Here is a 19687-nt window from a genome sequence, read left to right as displayed (position 1 = left end):
CACAAGCCATTCAGTTCTTTTCAAAATAGAGAACTAAATAACACGCTGACTGACATGCTGCAAAAATGCAACTTTGAGCTCGTCGATTGGATGCTAGATACAGATCAATAAACCAGGTCTCATAATTGAACTGACTTGGAGGCTAAGGAGTAGTGCGAGGTTTAAAGGGTGTTAATGGAAAACGTAAAGGAGCCTGTACAAATCCATTTTTTTCCACAGTAGTAAAACACTATGAAGGCAAATGATGCAGTTGCACCACTACCTCACACGTGCCTGTGGTTTCTGACCACTGTAAGCCTGGCTGTTTATACGTTTCCAGTTTACATTGCCTGAATAATTATATTGTGCAAATTGTCTTGTGACAACTTATTATAGTGGTACTAATTTACAGGAATGAGATAGGTTTGGTGAGATAATGAGATAAACTGTGAAAATAATAATAACACAAGTAATCAGTCTAGCTGTTTAGATAGTGATGTTAAAACTGTAGGTATCTACCTAAGGAAGATAAGCCTATCACCTTCTCACACACACACATACCTGAACTAGTAATAACAAAGATCAGTGTTTGCTTAAAATTGGGAACAGCTGCTTAGTCAACAAGGGTAAATATCATGAATGATTCTCTCTCTCTCTCTCTCTCTCTCTCTCATATACAGTATCTCACAAAAGTGAGTACACCCCTCACATTTTTGTAAATATTTTATTATATCTTTTCATGTGACAACACTGAAGAAATGACACTCTGCTCCACTGTAAAGCAGTGAGTGTACAGCCTGTATAACAGTGTAAATTTGCTGTCCCCTCAAAATAACTCAACACACAGCCACTAATGTCTAAACCGCTAGCAACAAAAGTGAGTACATTTTATATATATATATGTATATATATATATATATATATATATATATATATATATATATATATATATATATATATATATATATATATATATATATATAGCTCTGGAAAAAAATAAGAGACCACTGCCCAATCTCCAGATTTGAACCCTATTGAAAACCTCTGGAATGTCATCAAGAGGAAGATGGATGGTCACAAACCATCAAGCAAAGCTGAGCTGTTTGCTTTTTGCAAAAAGAGCAACAGCAATGTGAAAATCTGGTGGAGAGCATGCCAAATTCCACCAAACACTGATTTCTTAATGTTATTTAGCCAAAGCATTAACACAATTTGTTTACAGATTATTTGCATTTTGTTTTATTTGAGTTATTAAAGCTCTGCAAATACTGCATGATCTTGGGTTATTTTGATGTGTTGTCATTTCCTTTAAATATACACTCTAAATAACAATAGTTATATTTTGAGCTATGTATGTATTAATATATATATATATATATATATATATATATATATATGCTGTCCATTACTGTGAGTGATAAATACATGTTTATAGATTTATAAATTTATAAATGCACTAATACTAAAGCTGACAAACAGACACACAAAAATCTTTTACTTTTTTTAATTTTCAAAAATCTCAAAAAAGTTAAACCATACAGACATAAACATGTAAACTGAAATAACGATAGGAATATTTACACTTATTTTTATTTTTTACAATATTTTTATTTATACAATATTTTTATTTACTGAAGTTGGGAGAGGCGACTCCATATGTGTTCACGAAGAAATGGTAATCCCAAAAAGCATGTTTTTTTGTCTTTTTTTAAAATAAAAGTTACATTATGTTAATCTCCTATATGTATGGACAGTTTTGGGACACCCAGTTGAGCATGTGTGTGTCGCCATGAGCAGGCCTATGGGTTTTATGCTGTTTACATTCAATACAATTATCATACACAAATTCACAACAACAGACATGCAAACTAAATGACTCACACACACTCACTTACACATGCACATACACACACACACACACACACACACACACACACACACACACAAAAGAGCTGGACAGTTGTAACTGTAGCCCATTAATTGAATCCAGAAGGCCATATGCTAGACACTGAAATATTCAGTTTTATAAACCAAATGGTTGACACATATCATGGTATCAGTGTCACGCCACTGTCACATATTGTTGCATCATTTTCATATTCAGAACCTTTTTGAGTCACTCTAAAAGACACGCACACCATTTTAGATTAGAGATTGTGTTTAAAAAGAGGTCACATGAATGGAAAACAAGTGAAGCACCAAAAGTGAACTACGTTTGTGTTGTTAAGCAATTTTCATCCCAATCTTCTACTATTACACAGAATACTCTCCTAATTCGAGCATGTTTGGAGCATTAAACAGTTGGTAACTTTTCTGCTGTATCACAGTGTGCAAAGCAATCTGGGATGCCTTACACAAACTGTCCAGGTTTAGATTAGAGGGATCTACTTATTGGATCTCTTTTACAGATCTCTCCAGTAGGACTATTACAACTTCTTAAAATCAAAGTAGTCATGAAAAGCACAACTATAAATGAAGAGTCTAAAATATGAATGATTAACAATTGACAGAGGAGAGACAGGAAAATGGGATAAGGAATAAGAATGAGGGGAAGGCTTTCTCTATCTTGGATCGATTCTCTGCTTGTGTTTTAGTGTGCTATCTGCTTGGCTCTGTTGACTTTTGTTTTGTTGACTTTAGTATTGCTTTAATGTGTCTTTTGGTATATTGCTTTACTAGCTCACCTTTAACTCAACAGTAACCTGTTTTGGATTTTTTAAGCATATTCTATGATACTATTTGTATTTCTGTTATAAATAATGTACTAGCACAAGGATATATATATTTGATTGAAACTATTAAGCACTTCCCTAAGACTCTTGATAAGGACATCTACAAAATGCTGTAAATGTCATGTAATCTGTAGGAGGTGAGAGCAAGATAGAAAGCCAAAAAAAGATAAGGCAAAAGCAAATGAATAAGACAAGGTCAGTCTGCTTTAGTCGGATGTCAAATGACATATGCATGCGTATGTGTGTGTGTGTGTTTGTATAGCTGGGAGTGACAGGTACTTCACAATATAGGGATGGTGCTACAAGACTTTACCAATACTGTGTAGCATGATAGGGATGAAATATAATACTTGGATTAAAGCACTGATAAATACTTTGCAAAAATTAGCTTGCATTATTTTAAACAAAAAAAATATTTAATGAATTGTTAAATGAAAATTATATTTAATGAATTAATTCATCAAAATGCCAAAAGTAACCTAATTAACAAGAGCTGGTGTTAATCAGCAAAAAAAAAAGCAGCACAAAGATCCCAGATTCTCAATTCTGATAGGTCAGACTGTGTTGATTAATTTTCACAACAACCAGGCTGCAAGACAAATCACAGGTTTGTATGAACCTTTTTCTAATATGTTATCATTAACAACGAGCACAGGGACTTGCATGTGGACACACCACATGAATTGATTTAATAAACATGCATAAAATTTTCTGTGAATAAATATTTAACATTTTTTGGAAGGTGTCTCCAGTGTCATGGCTTTGTAACAGTCAGAGGTAATGCTGTGACACTGAAGTCTTAAGACACAGGAAAGTCATCAGGACAGAGGACTTTGTGCTTTATATACAACCTCACATCCTAGTATGTTTTATTCCTTACTCAGAGATTAAATGATGTCACTCTAACTGATCTTATCCACAACTTGCCAATAGACACTTCAGATACTACTTGTCTAGTGATTTGTGATTTTTTATTCATGAGTTAAGAGTTGTATCAGGTGCACACCAGCTTGGTTTGAATGGAAATTTGCAGTCATTCTGACCTTTTGAAGATAATACTAGACATCATGACTGGGTTAAGGAGTACATATTCTGATAACAAATAACAAACAATACATTATATCATCCAGTAGTCTGGAGATACAACCAGCATTATGAAACTACTTTTTAATTAGAAAAAAAAAAATACAAGCCCTTACAGCTACACCTACTAGACTACAAAACCTTACAAAAAAGGGCAACACAATTAACAATAAAACACACACAAACTGGACAGCACATATAAATCTACCATTAAGAAATCCCCCTAAAAAAATTTGAATTATCATCATGACAAGTTGTAAACTACTTCCTATAATTTTTCAGTACTTATGGTCAGTGTGGGAGTACAAGGAGTTTCACAGTAATCAAGGCAATCATTTATTTGGCATATGGTGTATTAACACAGAAAAGAACCTCACAATCAGACCACGAGGAAAATGAACTGTTGTGCTGTATTGCCTTCTGTTACTATGAATCTAGAGCAATGAGACATTTTATTTCCATCACTAATATGAATGAATGAAAGTCTATTAATTGATAATAATACTAATTATTTAGCTGAGATTGAGACATGTAGTCAGTGCTTATATCTCAGATGGTTGTAATAAATATATTCAGATTATTTAGAGAATCTATACACATATATAATGATGATGATGATGATGATGATGAACTAGCCAGTATTGACTTTCAATTAAATCAAGTTGATAAAAGTATTAACAGTAACACGATTATTTTTCTTTTCAATCTTCGCTGTTTGAAATGTTTCTTTAAAGACCTCAGCCTATAAAATGTGCCCACATACAGACAATTACACACATACATTATTGCCTCATGTGTGATCTCAAAGCAGAATGACTCACCTACTGCAGGAAAACAGAACCTGAGCCCGAGCACCGTTTAAAATAATTTTCTAGATGCAAGATGAGCGTGGTAAACAAGGGTAAAAATATATATTAAGATCTAACGCATCAAAACGGGGACAGAAGATGATGTCCAGGCAGAAATACTTCGCAGTATACTGGAATCCGCACTCAGCTGATTTTACGCAGCCGTGCTGCTCTATACACTTCCTCATGGGCGGGGAAGGGACGAACAAAGTGAAAGGAACGGGGGTGTTTTTTTTTTTAATGGACTCATTTTGTATACAGTGTTATTATACAGAAACGTATTTTGTTAAATATAAATGTACACAATTATTCAAAATAAAAAACTATGTGTATTTGTGACACTGAACAGAATAAACGCACAGACTCCATTTGGCTGCCCTCTGCCTGCCATTTGGTATGTTCCAGGATGTTATGTTTACAAAGCTCGCACCAAGCTGTCACATAACAGTAGCTGACCGGTCATGTGGGCTGTATCCCAAACCACATACTGTTCACTAAATGATGTACACACTGCCTCGAGTGGCGTGCTATTTAGACTACTTCACTGATAAATCATTTATTATGGAAACATGCGGTTGGGGACGGAGGCCGAGTCCATGCAACGGATGGTGGTTATACATAAACAAGTGCAAGCGTCAGCGTGTTCACTACACTGTAGACTCTGTGGATTTGAATTACTGCCCTTGCCGGAACCAAAACTGTAGAATTAATAATAATAAATGTTTGCCAAATGTGTCCAGTCCACTTGCAAATTCGCTGTGCCTCATGGAAGTCAATTTAAAAGAAGATTTCTGCGGCAAATAAATAATAACAAATAACCATAATAAACAAACAAACAGAAGAGGTAGTACTAGGTGGTGTTAGAAAAGATGTAGTTTATATACTACTAGTTTATTTTTTTTATTAAGAAATTAAACCAAGCTGGTATATCAAAGTAGCCCCATCAAAAAACTGCCTATATTCTTAGCAACCATGTTTATTAACGCTAAATATTTGCAAAACCAAACACTAGTTACTCAGAGTTCTTTACATTAAAAAAGTTTTGGGACACCCCTCCAAATCATTGAATTCAGCCGTTGTTTTTCAGGGGTTGACTCGGCCCCTTAGTTCAAATGAAAGGAACTTTTAATGCTTCAGCATACCAAGACATTTTGGACAATTTCATGCTCCCAACTTTGTGGTAACAGTTTGGGGATGACCCCGTCCTGTTCCAACATGACTGCACACCAGTGCACAAAGCAAGGTCCATAAAGACACGGATGAGAGAGTTTGGTGAGGAGGAACTTGACTGACCTGCACAAAAATTCCCATAAATACACTCCTAAACCTTGTGGAAAGCCTTCCCAGAAGAGTTGAAGCTGTTATAGTTGCAAAGGACAGGCCAGCTCCATATTACATTCATGTGCATGTGAAGGCAGATGTCCCAGTTTTGGCCTGGCTCACAGTCTCCTCTCTAATTCATCTGTATCTGAAAAATCTGCATGTATCCCAATGTTTTAAGCCCTTCATTATTATGGGTATAGTAATACTTTCAAAAGTATGAACTGCAGTATGAATGGAGCCATAGATTAAGTCATAGTAAGTGATCTGTATTAATTGTATTTAGCAAAGGCCATGTGTGGGCAGGTTCAATAGTGCCTTTAGATGTAGTTGTAGTTGGTGAGTTAGAAGTTGAGGAACTGCTTAGGTTTCCGAAAGAAGTATAAAATACATTAATACAGTTTCAAAATAATTTTTTTTTTTCTGTTCTGTCTCTAAAAAATATAAGAACACCGAAGATATCTGAGCTAAATAGATGGAATAAACGTGATGTGTCATTTATTAAAAACAGTATTTAAAAATGTAAAATGTACTTTTAAATACATTAAAAATGATGCTTATTTTTTTTTGTTTTATGTAATACTCAATACGACCAATAAGAGGCGCTGTATCGCCGGCATCCTGCGTTGCTAAGCGACAGAGACTCACATGCCAACAAATCGCCTACATTAAATAGATGAGCTTACATTTTCCGTTTCAAAACTGTTTATTTTATTTATGCTAGAACTAACAGAAAATGCTAGAAACTGAAGTTTTGACGGCTGGACCGTCTGTTGAGGCCGAAAACCCTGAGGACAGAATCGAGGCTCGCCGAAAGCGTGTTGCTGCACGAGTCCAGGCCAAGAAACGGTAAGTTTATCTCTCAGTGTCTGTCAGGGAGAAAGCTGGGTGTGATTCAGTTCAGTGGTTTTTAAAGGTTTTGCGAACAAGGACCATTATAGCTGTAAAGGAAAAAACAAAACAAGTTATATTATGCCCCACAGTTATTTTAATAAACTATCTCAGTATTAGATTCATTATTCTGATGTGTGCAGTAATATTCTGCTTATTAATTAGAGATTTTCCTCTCTGAACTTTCTACATTAGGTCCAAGTTAATTATATTTTACAAAACTATTTGTTTTTTAGTTATTTTCTTTTGGATTAAATCTATTTATTTGCATATGATAATAAGTATAAGAACCAGGGCCATAATCAGCATCAAACCTGAAATTGAAAGTTCTCCCTGTGTTTCAGTTATTCCTTCAGGTACTCTGGTTTTCTCCCCAGTCCAAAAACGTGTTCTAGGCTGTTTGGCATTCCTAAATTGTCCGTAGTGTGTAAATTGTGCCCTGTGATGGGTTGGCACCCCTCCCAGAGTGTCCCTTGCCTTGTGCCCAGAGTTCCCTAGGATAAGATCCAGGTTCCCCGCAACCCTATATAGGATAATGAAATGGATAGACAGATGGCCTCTATATAGCCAATAGTATGTGGACACCTGACCATGACCCCAATGTGTGAGCCGTCTCCAAACGTTTGCCACAAAGTTTGAGGCACATAAGTCTAGAATGTCTTTCTATCCTGTAGCATAAAGACTTTCTTTCACTAACCCAAAAATGTACCAGCCACTGTGACAATGGCACTGTGGTTGACTAGTTAGAACCTAAGTGGTCTGCACCTCAACCCTACTTTGGGAAGAACTGGAAAGCTAACTGCTCCACAGGCCTTGCTGCTTGACGTCAGTGACCTCACTAATGCTCTAGTGGCTGAATGATCAGATCTCCATACCACACTGCAAAATCTAGTGAAGCTCCTTTTGACAGCAATGGAATGTAACTCCATATTAATCTCCAAAGTTTTGGAATAAGATGTTCAGCAAGCACATATGGGTGTTATGGTCAGGTGTCCACATATGTTTGGTCATAATGTGTATATCACAATGCCAAATAGGTACTGCATCACTAACTAATTTCTACATTGCTGCTATATTACTTGATGTACTACATCAGTTGCTAATTTCTAATCTCTGTTCGTTTAGTTTGTAACCATCAGTATGTTAGTTATACACTTCATCATGCCTGTAGTAGGCGATGTTACACTGCTGAACCTTGGGGTTCTCAAAGCTATTTTTTTGTCATAATGAGATTCCGATAACAAATATATATATACATATATATATATATATATATATATATATATATATATATATATATATATATATATATATATATATATATATAATGATAACCTAATAGTATCTAATATCTAACTAATATTATCTTATTGCTTACTTTGCTCCTAGAGTTTAGCTAACATTCTTATTTTGATTATTGTCATTTGTATATTTTTCTTTAATGACAAAATGAAGACAAGAGGTTGGAGATGGTGCCCAGAAGAAGGTAGAAACTAAAGAGGAAGCTCGGCCAAGTCAGAGACAGATAGAACAAAGTGAAAGAGTAAGAGAAGTTTGATATAGCTATGTTTATTTACAAACCTGTTTTCTTAGCTGCATTCAGTGTACTGTATTTATATTGGTCACTTGTCCTTGTTGCAGCACATGACTAAATTGAAAGCTGATGGCACTGAGCTAGTGACCAACATTTTGGTGGCAGCAGATGCCAGAGAGTTAAAGAGGAGAGAAGAACTAAGGGAGGCAAACAGACTAAGGTGCAAATACACACACACACACACACACACACATACACTGTGATGCATATTTCAGTCCATTGGGCTTTTCATTCCCACCACTCAGTGTACTTAATAAATGCCATAATAATCTTTTATTCAGTATAATACATAAAAAATAAAACATCATTGAGCATGCTGTCATGGAAAAAATAATCAATGCTGGAGTGGTGTGATGTGCCCTGACACAAAGTAAGTTATTGTGAATTATTAATTTCCTTTAACAGCACACCCTATGAGTTTAACTTTAGTTGAACTTAGGCAATATGTATATTTTTTAACTTATTGATTAACAAGCCATCATGCTTTTAAAGTGTCTTAGGTACATTTAATATACTGGAATGTCCATGAGACAAGATGTTTCCTGTTATCACCTACATTATAGCAGCTATGCAGTCATTCCCTCACTAGCCTCTTATTTTTCCATTTTTAGTAATGGAAGAGCAAACAAACAACAAAAAACTCATCTTGTCATATTCTCAAGAAAACAGGAAATTTAAAGTCTGCTGAACTGAGATACTTCTGTTATCTCAGATTTGATTCCAAGCTTGAGTTATGTTGCTGCATGACTTTTGACAAGGCTTTGGACACAAATTGAGACACTGTTTGCATCATCTGTTTCTTATTTCTCCATTGTTCCCAAACATGCACTAATCTTGGACAGATTGGAGAAGCTGGAAAATGAGGTCAAGTCCAGCACAGAGAAGTTCAATAAGATCATGAACAAGTGGACTGAGGCCAAGACAAAAAAGATCCATCAGCAGCTGAGAGACGATCTGAGACAACAGCAACAGCTCTGTTGGCAAATCATTGAAGACAAGAACAAGCTCATCAGTGAACTGCAGCAGGTACGTATACACACAGACAAATATATATACACTCAAAAAACACACATAAACTCAATAGAGGTTTACTTTTGTGTGCAGGAGCTGAAAGGAAGAGATGATCGTTTTGTGAAAGATCGTAAAAGGGAGGCAGAAGAAGTGGATCTCCTTATTGAAAGGATGCAGGAACAGATATCCAGTCTGAAGAAAGACTATAGAAAAGAGCTGGACTTAATTGAGGTGCGGTGCAGACGCTATGTTTTTATATTGTTTAGGTCTATTTGTTACATAAAATCGTGTGTGCTGCTATTTATGATTTATGATGTTTATAATCCTTCGCATAGTTGCATTATCAGGATTATAAATGCTTGTTATACACTACAGTAGGTACAGAAAGTATTCAGACATTTTTCAAGATTTATTGTGTTATATAATAATATTTACATTTATTACGTTTATTCTTTTGGCAAAAGGAGTACATAGAATAGCCCATATCGACAAAGCATAAATAGTTTTTTTGAAATGAAACTTAAATCTTTCATTTACATATGTATTCCCACTCTATATTTAGTGCTCTCTAGAATCACCATTGGCACCAGTTACAGCTTTGAGTTTTTGAGTCTCTACAAACTTAACAGACCTGGATTTTTATTAGGTCTACTGTTAATAAGTTGTTCACTATTAATTATATTAATACTTTTTTAGATTCTATGACAAAATCAAGCAAGTGCATTTTTGTGTTAATTTAAGTTTGTTTGCTGTTTGGGTTACAGCGCTCGTTCAATGACGAGTGGACGGATTTGCTCACAAACAGCAAGAAGGAATGGGAGCAGCAGAGAAAGGAACGAAGCGACAAAGAGGTAGAGTGAACTGTTACATATTTTGTGTGTTTAATTTTTTTTACATTCACCACATTTGAACATCATTGCCCTGTGTGTGCTGTACAATCCATCATTGCATTGTGTTTGTGTTGGAACTACTACACTGTTCTGGGTTTGTGTGTGTGTGTGTGTTGTACATCACTGCCCAATGTTTGTGTGTGTGTGTGTGTGTGTTGTACATCACTGCCTGATGTTTGTGTGTGTGTGTGTGTTGTACATCACTGCCCAATGTTTGTGTGTGTGCGTGTGTGGTGTACATCACTGCCTGATGTTTGTGTGTGTGTGTGTTGTACATCACTGCCTGATGTTTGTGTGTGTGTGTGTTGTACATCACTGCCTGATGTTTGTGTGTGTGCGTGTGTGGTGTACATCACTGCCTGATGTTTGTGTGTGTGTGTGTTGTACATCACTGCCTGATGTTTGTGTGTGTGCGTGTGTGGTGTACATCACTGCCTGATGTTTGTGTGTGTGTGTGTTGTACATCACTGCCCAATGTTTGTGTGTGTGCGTGTGTGTTGTACATCACTGCCCAATGTTTGTGTGTGTGCGTGTGTGGTGTACATCACTACCTGATGTTTGTGTGTGTGTGGTGTACATCACTGCCTGATGTTTGTGTGTGTGCGTGTGTTGTACATCACTGCCTGATGTTTGTGTGTGTGCGTGTGTTGTACATCACTGCCTGATGTTTGTGTGTGTGTGTGTTGTACATCACTGCCTGATGTTTGTGTGTGTGTGTGTTGTACATCACTGCCTGATGTTTGTGTGTGTGTGTGTGTTGTACATCACTGCCTGATGTTTGTGTGTGTGTGTGTGTGTGTGTTGTACATCACTGCCTGATGTTTGTGTGTGTGTGTGTTGTACATCACTGCCTGATGTTTGTGTGTGTGTGTGTGTGGTGTACATCACTGCCTGATGTTTGTGTGTGTGTGTGTTATACATCACTGCCTGATGTTTGTGTGTGTGCGTGTGTGGTGTACATCACTACCTGATGTTTGTGTGTGTGTGTGTGTGGTGTACATCACTGCCTGATGTTTGTGTGTGTGTGTGTTATACATCACTACCTGATGTTTGTGTGTGTGTGTGTTATACATCACTACCTGATGTTTGTGTGTGTGTGTGTTGTACATCACTACCTGATGTTTGTGTGTGTGTGTGTGTGGTGTACATCACTGCCTGATGTTTGTGTGTGTGTGTGTGTGGTGTACATCACTGCCTGATGTTTGTGTGTGTGTGTGTTATACATCACTGCCTGATGTTTGTGTGTGTGCGTGTGTGGTGTACATCACTACCTGATGTTTGTGTGTGTGTGGTGTACATCACTGCCTGATGTTTGTGTGTGTGTGTGTGTTGTACATCACTGCCTGATGTTTGTGTGTGTGCGTGTGTTGTACATCACTGCCTGATGTTTGTGTGTGTGTGTGTTGTACATCACTGCCTGATGTTTGTGTGTGTGTGTGTGTGTGTGTTGTACATCACTGCCTGATGTTTGTGTGTGCGTGTGTTGTACATCACTGCCTGATGTTTGTGTGTGTGTGTGTTGTACATCACTGCCTGATGTTTGTGTGTGTGCGTGTGTGGTGTACATCACTACCTGATGTTTGTGTGTGTGTGGTGTACATCACTGCCTGATGTTTGTGTGTGTGCGTGTGTTGTACATCACTGCCTGATGTTTGTGTGTGTGTGTGTGTTGTACATCACTGCCTGATGTTTGTGTGTGTGCGTGTGTTGTACATCACTGCCTGATGTTTGTGTGTGTGTGTGTTGTACATCACTGCCTGATGTTTGTGTGTGCGTGTGTTGTACATCACTGCCTGATGTTTGTGTGTGTGTGTGTGTTGTACATCACTGCCTGATGTTTGTGTGTGTGTGTGTTGTACATCACTGCCTGATGTTTGTGTGTGTGCGTGTGTGTTGTACATCACTGCCTGATGTTTGTGTGTGTGTGTGTTGTACATCACTGCCTGATGTTTGTGTGTGTGTGTTGTACATCACTGCCTGATGTTTGTGTGTGCATGTGTTGTACATCACTGCCTGATGTTTGTGTGTGTTGTACATCACTGCCTGATGTTTGTGTGTGTGCGTGTGTGTTGTACATCACTGCCTGATGTTTGTGTGTGTGTGTGTTGTACATCACTGCCTGATGTGTGTGTGTGTGTGCGTGTGTTGTACATCACTGCCTGATGTTTGTGTGTGTGCGTGTGTGGTGTACATCACTGCCTGATGTTTGTGTGTGTGCGTGTGTGGTGTACATCACTGCCTGATGTTTGTGTGTGCGTGTGTGTTGTACATCACTTCCCGATGTTTGCATGTATGTGTGAGAGAGAGCTGTAAATCATTACCCTGTGTTTGTTTGTGATCAGGTGGAGTTCTTGCTGCAGAGAATGAAGATATTGGAGGATCACGAGTCCCTGCTGGATCGCCTGAGATTACAGAGCGCCGAGGAGTACAACAAGATCAAAATCAAACTAGAGTCTGATGTACAGGTACACTGCATTACACTGATACCATAATCTTTGTGTTGTTTATTAAACATTGGATTTTAAAATATTATTTTTGATGCCATTTTATAAAATCTCTGCTTCACTCTATGCTTAAGAGTATCTTTATAATTTAAAAAAAGGTTTGCCTAAAAGCAGTAAAATGTGAGTCTCCGTACAGTAATGATGAACATTATAACATCAAGCTGGATCCTCAGACATCAATATCTCCCTATTTGTGTGTTTTCATAAATAGCGCCTAGAGCAAGACCTGCAAGAAAGGAAGGCTACCTACCAGCTTAATCAGGAGAAGCTTGAGTACAATGTACAAATGCTGAAGAAATATGAGGAAGAGTATGCTGTTAGTAAGGCTCAGCAGATAAGGAAGATCACCAGGTACAATAAAAATCTCTTATTCTGAGCCATTTCCTAAATAAACTCTTACAAATACTTATGCAGCCAATTGGAAAGAACTGCTGTATATTTACATTTGGGTCACTTTGTTAAAGACTGCATGATATGCGCAACAATCTGAAGAAAAAATGTGCTGAGCAGGAAAAGCAGTCCCGTGAGGAGATCCAGTCAGTGACGAATAAGTATAACCGCCTTGTGCAGCAGTACAAGGATATTCACAAGAGGAAAAGGTGGACACTAACACCCATACACACTTAACACACAGAATACACACTAACTCTAGATTCATCTCTAGTTCTCAGACGGCTCATTATTAATGATATTAATCACTTTGTTCTTGTACATGTGAAGGCATTTTGAGGCAGTTGATGCCAAACGTTATGAGGAGGTTTGGCTGATGAAAGAAGATGAGGCCAAAGCGTTAGCATGCAGAGCTGTAGACTTGGACAGAGTTATTCATGAACAGGTGCTGGGCTTGACCTGGAGTCCTCCAACACTGCCGTTCATGGACCATTCCAGCCCCAAGCAGCCCCAGCAAACAGCGCAGCAAGTGGTCACACAAGTTCTGGGAGAGGAAGACGAGACACAAAATCAGACAGAGCGAGAAACAGAGGAAGAGAAAAGTAGACTTGAGGAGTCTGGCAGTCTGGAGAGCAGCATGACCGGGGTGGATCGTAAAACAGTAAAGAGAGTGCTGGAGCTTCTGTGTGATGAGATGGTTGGTACTGTCTATGTTTATCTGTGGGTTATTGATGTTCTCTGTCGTTGCAAAGGAAAAACCTATACAAGTCAGTTAGTTAGCCAGTAAAGGCCTAATGAATGTGATAATCACAAATTTACCCTGGATCTTTTACTGGATACATACCATACCAGTTTGTGCCCGTTTTATTTATTATTTTTTTAAGTCTACAGATATTTTTGTAGTGTTCAATTTGCCACATATAAAGGAGGACATCACTGCATTAAAAGTTTGCATTTTTACCTAGCCATGACTTCAGGAAGATGCACTAAGTCCTAAATATTATGGAAATGAAAATATCAACCACAGTAATATTGCATAACATGTTCCATTTGATCCAAGTGGAATCCAAATGGACTGGAACAAACTGACAAGGAGATAATCTGTCATTATCAATATCTGTGTGTAGTTTTACATTTTCTGCACATGATTGCATAGGTTCCCATTCCCTAGTCCCTAGTGTATTCACTACTCTAAATTCCTGTGCATGATGCTCTGACTGGAATCCCATACAGGCTGTATTTCCACTTCACACCAAGTCTATAAGGGATAGAATTCTGGTCCACTGTGACCATGTCCATGTTGTATATTATATATACACTATATTGCCAAAAGTATTTGCTCACCCATCCAAATAATCAGAATCAGGTGTTCCAATCACTTCCATGGCCACAGGTGTATAAAATCAAGCACCTAGGCATGCAGACTGTTTTTACAAACATTTGTGAAAGAATGGGTCGCTCTCAGGAGCTCAGTGAATTCCAGCGTGGAACTGTGATAGGATGCCACCTGTGCAACAAATCCAGTCGTGAAATTTCCTCGCTCCTAAATGTTCCACAGTCAACTGTCAGCTGTATTATAAGAACGTGGAAGTGTTTGGGAACGACAGCAACTCAGCCACGAAGTGGTAGGCCACGTAAACTGACGGAGCGGGGTCAGCGGATGCTGAGGCGCATAGTGCGAAGAGGTCGCCAACTTTCTGCAGAGTCAATCACTACAGACCTCCAAACTTCATGTGGCCTTCAGATTAGCTCAAGACCAGTGCGCAGAGAGCTTCATGGAATGGGTTTCCATGGCCGAGCAGCTGCATCCAAGCCATACATCACCAAGTGCAATGCAAAGCGTCGGATGCAGTGGTGTAAAGCACGCCGCCACTGGACTCTAGAGCAGTGGAGATGCGTTCTCTGGAGTGACCAATCGCGCTTCTCCATCTGGCAATCTGATGGACGAGTCTGGGTTTGGCGGTTGCCAGGAGAACGGTACTTGTCTGACTGCATTGTGCCAAGTGTAAAGTTTGGTGGAGGGGGGATTATGGTGTGGGGTTGTTTTTCAGGAGCTGGGCTTGGCCCCTTAGTTCCAGTGAAAGGAACTCTGAATGCTTCAGCATACCAAGACATTTTGGACAATTCCATGCTCCCAACTTTGTGGGAACAGTTTGGAGCTGGCCCCTTCCTCTTCCAACATGACTGTGCACCAGTGCACAAAGCAAGGTCCATAAAGACATGGATGACAGGGTCTGGTGTGGATGAACTTGACTGGCCTGCACAGAGTCCTGACCTCAACCCGATAGAACACCTTTGGGATGAATTAGAGCGGAGACTGAGAGCCAGGCCTTCTCGTCCAACATCAGTGTGTGACCTCACAAATGCACTTCTGGAAGAATGGTCAAAAATCCCCATAAACACACTCCTAAACCTTGTGGACAGCCTTCCCAGAAGAGTTGAAGCTGTTATAGCTGCAAAGGGTGGACCGACGTCATATTGAACCCTATGGATTAGGAATGGGATGTCACTTAAGTTCATATGCGAGTCAAGGCAGGTGAGCGAATACTTTTGGCAATATAGTGTATCTATAGGGAACTGGCCCAGGAATAAATTTTCTAAATAGTATTTTTTAAATATATTCATATTTCTACCATTAGGGTGAACCATTAGATAAGAAGTAGCTCAGGAAATCACAAACCACGCTGAAAGCACTGGCTTTGTACCTCGGGGTTTTTCCAGTGGTCCATTATCCGGAACACTAAGCAGATACAGAGGGTTATAGTACTATTGTATTATGTAGTATATATAATAGGATTATTATTCATTTTTAAAAATTCTGATCTTTATGTTGTAGGGCTTTCTAATAGAGAGTAAGTTACATGAGCTACTCTCATCCATGGAGAAGAATGAACAGACTGCTTTGAAGCTGGATTGCATCTTTTCTGTGAGTAATTTTGTTCTGTAACATCTAAGTGTATCAGCTGCTGCTATTAAATCAGAAACTGCATGATGGTCCCCTTAAAACTGTTTAAAGGCCTATTAATGTATATTTTTATCTTTTGTGATTACTTACAGGTCATGGGGATTGAAAATGAAGAGGATATAAACAAAATGACCAAGTTCTTTTTGAAATATAAACTGCCCCAAACTAAGGTAGAGGTAGAGTTGGGATAATCTTTGTGGTTCATTTGACTTTAACATGGAGTTCTGTTTTCTCATCGTGTCACCCAGTACATTTCCAACTAGTTATATCTTAGGCTCAGTCCATTTAAGACTAACCTCTTTGCTTGTCTTTTTCCTAACAGAATGTATCAGTGAATAACCAGGCAGAGAATGAGTCCTGTCTTATCCACCCAAATGACCTACTGAGAGCTCTCCGAGCCTTCACTGCCCGGTACTGTAAAACCAAGTGTTTGTGTGTGTGTATGTGTGTGTGAGAGAGAGAGACAGAGAGAATCTGAGAGAGAGAGAGAGAGAGAGAGAGAGAGAGAGAGAGACGTTAATGGAATACACTAATGTTTTTTTATTTTAATCTAATTTTTTTCTAAATTTAAGAGCAGAAAAACCTAGTTTCACAGTCGTAGCATTTCACCAGTAAATGTTTAAAATAGATTGACATAGCTGATAGTGTTCCCATTGCAGGGTCTCCGGCTTGATCCTGAGGCCAGGTTACACTCTGTATGGCGTTTCACATGTTCTATGTATGGGTTCCCACTGGGTTCTCCAGTCTTCTCCCACTTCCCAAAACCATGTTTATGTTAAATATGTGTGTGGGTGGTGTGTATCTCAGACTATATAATGCAGATTCAAAATGACAACTGTTACACTATTAAGGTGTTAGAATGAGACAGACATAAGATAATGCTTCACTAAAACTGTTAGTATTTTTTTTACCTCATTCCAGTTATTTACTTGCTCCATTTGTGGATATACAAGACCTGGTGGAAACTGAGGCATGTCTGTGTATTTCCTTTTTATTTTGTATATTATACACATTATGTATTTAAATGCCACTGACTGCAGAATTTATCAATATATTCAACAAATATATGTGGTTTGAATAATTGTTTAATAATGCCCTTGCCCTTCCACTATTAATAATGTTTTTTAATAATAATAATAATAATAATAATAATAATAATAATAATAATAATAATAATTATTATTATTATTATTATTATTATTATTATTATTATTATTATTGCACTCAAAGATATTTGGGACACTTTCCCACCAGAGGGCAGCAATGTGTCTGGATTACGAGCAGTTTCACCCTTGATTTGTCCTTAAGTTCCTTTGTTTCACCATGTCTTACAACTGTTGTTACCAGTATTTTTTTTTTTTTTTAATTCTGCCGCAGCCCTGACCTAGTTTTTTGTTTTTGCTTTATTTTTATGTCACAGGGTTTTTTTTGTTTCTTTTGAGATGTAACTTAAACGGGGGGATGTGGTAGCTTAGAGGTTAAGACGTTGGACTACTGATCGATAGTCCACCTTCTGGACTACTGATTCCAAGGCCACCAAGCTGGGTGACCCCTTGCTCAGGGACTACAACTGGGCCCCTGAGCAAGACCCTCAACCCTCAAGTGTTCAGCTGTATAAAATGAGATACAAAGTGAGTCACTCTGGATAAGGGCATCTGCCAAATGCCATAAATGTCAATGGATTTCTGCACTACCTCCAGCCCTCCAGATTTTTTTAGCAAATGGAAAAATGTTGGAATTCTTATCTGTGCCAATCACACTTTAGATACAGAAGTAGGAGACAGAAAAAACCTTAAAAAACCTTGATTAATTCTTTCATTACTTTTATAACAGAGAAATGCCTCAAGACAGAGGAAGTGCTGTAATGCTGGAGAGAATGAATGACTCTGAGGTTAAAGCATACTGGGAGAACATAACTAACGTCATCCCTGAGTCCAAACTCAAAGTCTGGAGAGCGTTGGAGGCAGGTCTCAAGATGTACCAGTGAGTATGAGCATGTGTGTTAGCAATAAGACTTTCACCACATAACCACGCATAATAAATAATTATAACTACATGTGTGCAGTCTCACTCCTGCACATCAGTTCCACAGTGAAATGCCACCTAATCAAGATACTCATCAAGAGTCCTCATTTTTACATTCTTTTTTGATCAAATAATTTTTTCCTTCTTAATAAGCATGTGTACAATGTTATTTCTTTTTCAGTACTGAGCTGACTAAGAGATCCAAGCTTCTGACTGAAACCCAGCAACTCAAACAACAAAACTCAGAGCTCCGCATGCTGCTGCACAAATACCAGAACTCAAAGGTGTGTGTGTGTGTGTGCATGTGTAAGATATTTCATGATTTTTTTTCTCCTCCAATATCAAATCGTCTTGCATTGTGTCTTCTAATAGGTCAATGCTGAGCTGATGATCCCACCCATGCAGATGAGGCAATGAGACGAAATCATCAGAGCAGATGTAATCAAATGAACTTTTTACATTACAAATTCAGTTCAATAATATATATAAATTTACTTTAGATTTTTCCAAACATGAAAGCTGGTCAACAAATGATCGTCAGTTTACCTCAACTAACATAACCACCTGCAAATAAACACACTCCATCACTAACCTCACTGACAACAAATGTTTTGATTTGAGTATTGGAGCTATCAGAAATCTTTCGGGTGTTGATGGCTCTCCTTTTTTTTCTGGACCTATTTTACCTTTAAACTCCACTCTCATACCATTGTACTCCAACTCTGTTCCTCAGTGTTATTTTTCTCCTTTATTGTTCCTATTTTAATGAACTATTTGCTCAATTAGTCCTTTCATTGTTTGTCTATTTGTTTCCGTTTTAATAAAACTCTCTTCTCAGTTGTATAATTGAAGTAGTGTTATGTTTTCAGTTTCCCAAAACATTATAGCAATTTTGTTAACCATTGTGTATTCTGATCATGTCTTACCTAAATGCCTATCACAATGTCTTATGACTTACTGCATATTATACAGATGGATATTCTGTTGTGTTTGGTCTCCACTGTTCCTTTCAGAGACAGGGTAGCATTTGGAACTAATTAAAATTAATCATTAATAAATCAACAAAAAAACAATTAAAATGATCAGATAAAAAAAGTATAATTGTGCACAGTAAAATTGACTCATCACTGGTCATTACTGGTCAGGTCATCATCTGACCAGTAAACTGCTTCAAGATCTAAAATGAATACTTCTGCTAGGATGTTCTATGTTGTAAAAAGTGAAAGGGCTTTAACATTTTTGCTGATTTTTTGCTAAAATAAATAAATAAAAATCAATTACAGAAAAATCTGAATTTCACTTCTCCACGTCTTAACTTACAAAACATGTCTCTCCAGCCACCACTATTATGACCACTACTAATTCTATCTATAGCAGGTGGATTCAGTAAATATTTTCAGTATTCAATAATCAGTAAATTTTACCTCAAATTTAAAATCACAGAACAAAAGTCTT

At 37.8% G+C, this 19687-nt stretch overlaps 2 protein-coding genes across 4 annotated transcripts in view; one reads left to right on the top strand and one right to left on the bottom strand.

Moving 5' to 3' along the window:
* The window catches only part of dop1b (DOP1 leucine zipper like protein B), a 29098-nt gene extending 24274 nt beyond the window's left edge, over nucleotides 1-4824 (bottom strand). For both annotated transcript variants that reach the window (XM_058392213.1, XM_058392214.1), the window contains exon 1: nucleotides 4616-4824. The gene's annotated coding sequence lies outside the window, so the exon portion shown is untranslated. The remainder of the gene's footprint in view (nucleotides 1-4615) is intronic.
* Nucleotides 4825-6579: 1755 nt separating this feature from the next.
* Nucleotides 6580-19441, top strand: drc1 (dynein regulatory complex subunit 1 homolog (Chlamydomonas)). Of its 2 annotated transcripts, none has more exons than XM_058391254.1 (16): nucleotides 6580-6811; nucleotides 8309-8396; nucleotides 8495-8607; nucleotides 9290-9473; nucleotides 9552-9689; nucleotides 10223-10309; nucleotides 12691-12813; nucleotides 13064-13203; nucleotides 13317-13451; nucleotides 13573-13939; nucleotides 16079-16168; nucleotides 16300-16383; nucleotides 16530-16618; nucleotides 18041-18190; nucleotides 18414-18516; nucleotides 18605-19441. In XM_058391254.1, the coding sequence occupies exons 1-16, from the start codon at nucleotides 6699-6701 to the stop codon at nucleotides 18647-18649; spliced, it is 2049 nt and encodes a 682-aa protein (XP_058247237.1). In that variant the 5' UTR covers nucleotides 6580-6698; the 3' UTR covers nucleotides 18650-19441. The 2 variants fall into 2 exon arrangements, with proteins under 2 accessions (XP_058247237.1, XP_058247238.1); XM_058391255.1 differs by having other exon boundaries at nucleotides 16300-16377; nucleotides 18605-19440.
* The last annotated feature ends 246 nt before the right edge of the window (nucleotides 19442-19687 follow it).

Source organism: Hemibagrus wyckioides, linkage group LG06 (genome assembly GCF_019097595.1).
Source record: "Hemibagrus wyckioides isolate EC202008001 linkage group LG06, SWU_Hwy_1.0, whole genome shotgun sequence".
In the NCBI taxonomy this organism is placed as follows: Eukaryota; Metazoa; Chordata; class Actinopteri; order Siluriformes; family Bagridae; genus Hemibagrus; species Hemibagrus wyckioides.
Note: the sequence above shows the minus strand (reverse complement) of the source record. Positions and strands in the feature narration are given on the sequence as shown.

What these genes read in the sequence shown, in the direction of transcription:
- drc1 (XM_058391254.1), top strand. Translation starts at nt 6,699, where the DNA reads ATGCTAGAAACTGAAGTTTTGACGGCTGGACCGTCTGTTGAGGCCGAA. An exon ending in AGATAGAACAAAGTGAAAGA is followed by an intron (nt 8,397 to 8,494) that starts GTAAGAGAAGTT and finishes TCCTTGTTGCAG; the next exon opens with CACATGACTAAATTGAAAGC. An exon ending in ACAAATACCAGAACTCAAAG is followed by an intron (nt 18,517 to 18,604) that starts GTGTGTGTGTGT and finishes GTCTTCTAATAG; the next exon opens with GTCAATGCTGAGCTGATGAT.